The following is a 5,139-nucleotide window of genomic DNA, read 5'->3' as shown; positions in this document are numbered from 1 at the left end:
GGCACGGCGTCTCTTCCGCGGCGATGAAAACGTTCTAAGTTGATCATGGTGATGGCTGCACAATGCGGAACGTACAGAAACCCAGCGAATGGTACACTTTTAACGGGCAAATGGCATCGAGTGTGAATTAGATCACGATGGAGCTGCCACGAGAGAGGAAAACCGCGGACGCGTACGTGTGTGAGACGCACGCACGCGCACACCGGGGCGCCGGAGACGGCTTCACGCCCCGTCACACCCGTCGCTGGCTGGGTGCTGCTCAGAGCGCGGGGGGCGTCTCGCTGGTGGGAAGGCCGCTCTCTGACCGAAGGGCCCCGTGCTGAACTTGGCCCCGACACCCCTGGCACAGCACGGGCCCCCGATGCCCCAGGAAGGTCTGTTAAGTGTGGGCGACGCGCACTCGGGGCCCCCCTAACCCACCTTTCACCAGCCTGTCCACCATCCGCCCACCCCGGCAAAAACGAAGGAAAAGAACAGAAAGTGACAAACCATAAGGCCTCTCATCGAAAACGGTAACAAGCAAGCCCGGCCAGGTGGCCTCGGACGTACCTTAAGCAAAGCGCGGGCCACCGCGATCCGCTGCTTCTGGCCACCTGGCAATGACAACGCTTTGTTAAAAACTGAAAGCCTCGACAGAGGCTCCCGGCGACAGGCTTCGATCTGCAGGCAGCCTCTTCGGTCAGTCACGGCTGCACGGACGGCCGAACGGAAACTGATTTATAAACATACCATCTCCTCGTTTACTTCGAAATGGGCAACGATCGCTATCGAAGCTGACATCGACCGAGAGGTCCCCCGTGACAGGCATTTTTCTGAACGCGTGACACGGATTAGTTCATCTAACGGTGGAATCCTACGGAGTCGATCCCATAGTGACCCCTTTGTCACGCACGACGCCCGGGCGCAGGCTGAGGCGTCGCAGCGGGCGAGGGCAGAGCCGAGCCTGAGCTTCCGCCCAGGACAGGGCCGTCCCCGAGTGGGCGCCCTGTGCAGCGAGGAGACCAGCAAGTCCGGGTCCTCGGAGGCTTCTGAACAGCTCGCGAGAGGTCGGGGTGGGGGCGTCCCGGCTCAGAGCGTGCGTCCCGATGCCCTGTCCTCGCGTCACCCTCGTCTCCTGACGCCCGCGGGGAGTGGCACAGACACGCGGGGCGAGCGCTCGAACCCCCTTCTAAAACCTAGACTCTGCCAAAAGCGAGGGAACACGTGGGGAGGACGGGGGCCCGTCTCACACCACCCTCGTCCTGGCCTCCTGCGACCCTGCTCCTAAGTCGCCAAGTCACAGCGGTGAAGTCCCAGAGGGCAGAGCTCGGGACTCACTGCTCCCAACCTATTTCGTCACGGACAGCTCCGCTTCACGTAGGTGACGATAGCGGTCCTGGGTCGGCTTCACGTCTGAAAGGACTCATCGGTGGCGCTGGCCAGACGCCACACCACCTCCCCAGGGGCCGGTCACCAGGCAGGTGGAGCTGAGGTGCTGCTGGCCGCGGCACGAGCTAGCTAGGGCGCCCGGCCTGCCGCGGGGGCCGGGGGAACCCCGGGACGCTGGTGCTGGGTGCCCCTCCCTTCCCCGCCCGCGAGCGCATGGCACTGACGCACCCGCTCCCCACTCTGGAACGGCTGAGTCCCCGAGCCCTGGGAGCAGAAGGGCCGCGGAGCATGCTCGGGGGGACGGTGACGCTCTCGGGCTGGGGATGGCCAGCTGCCACCTGCCGCCTTCCCGGCTCAGGGCTCCGCCCTGCGCTAGCCCCCACCAGGTCGAGGCACACAGCGACGGGCCCCTCCACTCCGGGGACGCCCCACACCCAACAACGACGCATCTTCACCTCCTGCCTACAGTTTCAAAAGCGAGGCCCGATGAACTCGGCGTTTTGCATTAAACCCTCTGCGGGGAGCATCCAGCAGAAGGCTGGGCGCTGTCCAACCCGGCGGCCCGGACCGCGACATGGCAACGCCACTCACCGCGGCCCGGGCACGTGCAGCGACGGGCCTCGCCGTCGTGGGAGGGGGCGCGTCTCAGCATTCGTAATGAAAAAAACCTGTGCTTAACCAAACGAAAATGTGTTTCCCTTTAAGTTCTGCTCATCAGTCCCAGCTCTGTGCCCTGAACGGACCGCGCCTCCTGCGTCTGGCCAGCCGGGGCGGCCGGGGCCAGGCCCTGTGTGCACATGGCTCTCGAGCTAAGAACGGCTTTACATTTTACACACTGTCAAAAAATCCAGCGAAGAGGAAGGCCACGTGACAGACCGCGTGTGGCCCGTGACCCTGAGGCAGCGGCGCTGTGGCGGAAGCGCCCGGCCTGCCGCCCGGCCTGGCACACCAGCCAGAACCACACCCGCTCAGGCCCGCACTGCAGGGACCGCGTGTCTGCCGCCCAGGCAACTCCCCCGCCCCCCGCGCCGGCCGGAGTCTGTGCAGTTTCAAGGGTCTCGGGTGGCAAAACACACCTTTCCTCAGGTGAGAAAAACACTGCCATGCCGAGCACGGCTCAGCGGGACGGCCGCTGGGAATCCGGGGGAGGAAGCGAGGGACACGGAGGAGCTGTCCCCACGCGGAAGGGGCTTCGGAAAGTGGACGTGGGGTTCCGAGCCCTCTAAGCACCGAGGCCGAGCTGAAGGCCGCAAGGCCACGTGGACCATGGGGACCCCCGCCCCGCCGGCGGCAGCCACCAGGTACCTGACAGGAGGGTGCCCTTCTCACCGACCACGGTGCTGAACCCTTGCGGGAAGCTGTGGATGAATGCGGTTGCGTTGGCCACGTCGGCCACTCTCTCCACCTGCTCGGCGGTCACCGAGGACGGGTCGTCTGCGCCATAAGCGATGTTCTCGGCAATGGAGCAAGAAAACAAAATTGGTTCCTACAAAGTTGGAAAGAGACATTTACGGCAAATTTCATCGGACCTCGAACGGGGCTGGTAAAGAGTGGAGTTTAGCACAGAGATGATTAAACTGCTCCAAAGGGACACGTCGGGCTCCCTGGTGCCCCTTGCTCGTCCCCCATGAGCCCACGTGGCAGACATTTTAAGTCATGCACGTCCACGGCAGGTGGCTTTACCACTGTGCTTCCGGCACAACAGCCGGAGATGAGGGCCGCCTGGCGCCCAGGAGGCACCTCGCAAATGCGAGCCCCTCCCTTGGGGACAGGGAGGCTCGCGGCCCCCGGCCCAGCCGCGTTTTCCAGCTGCCGCCTTCCGCCAAGGACGAGGGGGCTCCATCCCCATCCAGCACGCTTCGGAGTGCGCGCCGACAGGATGGGACGTGGCGCTTTGCCAGAACTCTCTGGAACGACCCTAAAAAGAAGTGAGCTTCCAGCTTCCTTCCTCCGAGACCTAATAACAGGCACCGCTGATGTCCTCACGACGGCCGAGCAGCCCACATCGCTGCCCCCTGCCTCGGCCAGCGCAGGGGGCTCAGGCCTGCCCCGTGCGCAGGGTGACAGACGCGAACAGCTGCGTGGAACCCAGCACACGCCGCCAGGGGAGGCCGGCCTGGGCGGAGGGGCGGCCTCGCGTGAACATTCGGCCTTGACGTCTGCGGCCTCCTGCGGGGCCCTGGCTAGCCCCATGGTCTTTGCTTGTCTCTAAAACCCTTTATGCAAAAACGGTGGACCCTTTATGCCCATGACGAACACAGGAATCAGGGCAGAGTCAGCAGGAGCTGACAGTGACACCACGTCCCCACCCTCCAGCCTCTCTGCACCGCAGAGTGACGTCGGGCCAGCTTCGAAGGAAAATCCGCGCCTCTCCCAGTAAAGCGCTGCGGTCCTGAGGGGGGAGCCCCCTCCCCAGAGCCCCACTCCCATGCCTTCTGAGAGATTCAAGACGGAGCAAAGGCAAAGGACAACAGCAATTATAAGAAAACAGACCCCTGTCCTCCTACCTGACTCACTGTCCCAATCTTGGATCGCAGCCAGACTGGATTCAGCTGGCGGATGTCGTGGCCATCGAGTCTGATGGTTCCTTGTGGAGAGGGAAAGAAAGGGTCACCGATCGCCACGGGGCCTGAGTAAGGACCCGTGGGAAAGTTCCGGACTCCACTCTGAAGATGAAAAGTATACTCGAAACCTAAAACCTAAATTCCATTCTGTGGAATTTCACAGTTAAAGGCCGTCCTGCGTGCGGGCGTCTGCCGTCTCCCCGTGGCGCTGAGCTGACCGGCTGGCAGCCCCCGCCCCACCCCGCAGAGGCCCCGCACACCCCAACCCCGAGGGCGACTCGGGCCCAGTCGGATGCAGCTGTGCAAAGCTCCGGTTCAGAAGAGTTACAGGAGGGGGCCAGCCGCGGGGTGTCCGCCCGCACCCACACTGCAGCGGCGACCCACTTCTGTGGCTGCCTGGTTCTGCCGCCCGCTGGCCCCGCCGTCACCAGCAGCTACCCCGCGGGGCTGGTTCTGCGTCCAGGTTCTGGCTCAGCCCTCCAGAGAGTTTCGAGGTCTCTTAATACTCCTTGAAGTATCCCTCGTGCGTGAGCTCAGCTGGAGGGGAATCGGTCACCCGAAACTCATAATGGACGGACGCGGTGGCAGAGCTTTTCAATCATCAGGTGTAACTCTGACCTTAGCTAACAGAATTCATTCTGCACACTGACGGCGCTCAGGAATGCCTGGTGACGATGATTAGGGACGGACAAGAAAGGCCATTCCCGCTCGGTGAGTGGCGGGTGATGCCACGAGCCAGCTGTGGCGCCTCGGCTGCAGACCCTGGAGGTCTGACTCGGACGGGATGCGGCTCCGTGGGCCACACAAGGCAGAGATTGTGGCGCCGTTCCCTGTCCCGATTCATCCCCCACGATGAGGAGCTGCAGACTCGATGTTTTGACTTGATGTGCACCACGTAACTAGGATTCCTGTAAACTCAGAATTCTACAGGAAGCAGAGAGTACATGACAGTGATGCCAGAGGCAGTGTGGTGACAACCGCCCTCATACGGCTGGCGGTTCTGTGGGTCTGTGACTCAGAGGATGACCTGGCCCGCGACCAGCTCTCACCCCGTCCTGGAGAACAAGCACAGGTGCCAAGGCCACGGACGTGCTTTTACATCCAGGGCCTGGTTTTCCTGCTGAAAACATCATCGTCCTCTTATCCAGAGCTACGTGGACACAGTGCTGCCCCGGGGGATGGGAAGGGTGCGCACGTCGAGTGTGGG

At 62.9% G+C, this 5,139-nt stretch overlaps 1 protein-coding gene across 1 annotated transcript in view; it reads right to left on the bottom strand.

Annotated features, from left to right (window-relative positions):
* The window catches only part of ABCB10 (ATP binding cassette subfamily B member 10), an 18,765-nt gene that overhangs the window by 2,720 nt on the left and 10,906 nt on the right, over nucleotides 1-5,139 (bottom strand). The window contains exons 10-12 of the mRNA XM_023525782.1: nucleotides 3,876-4,067; nucleotides 2,674-2,854; nucleotides 550-593 (exon numbers count right to left, since the gene is read on the bottom strand). Coding sequence (XP_023381550.1) covers nucleotides 550-593; nucleotides 2,674-2,854; nucleotides 3,876-4,067 — 417 coding nt within the window. The remainder of the gene's footprint in view (nucleotides 1-549; nucleotides 594-2,673; nucleotides 2,855-3,875; nucleotides 4,068-5,139) is intronic.

The sequence above is a fragment of the Pteropus vampyrus genome, unplaced genomic scaffold (assembly GCF_000151845.1).
Source record: "Pteropus vampyrus isolate Shadow unplaced genomic scaffold, Pvam_2.0 Scaffold626, whole genome shotgun sequence".
NCBI lineage: Eukaryota > Metazoa > Chordata > Mammalia > Chiroptera > Pteropodidae > Pteropus > Pteropus vampyrus.
The sequence above is the reverse complement of the archived record's forward strand: the minus strand, read 5'-3'. Positions and strand labels throughout refer to the sequence as shown.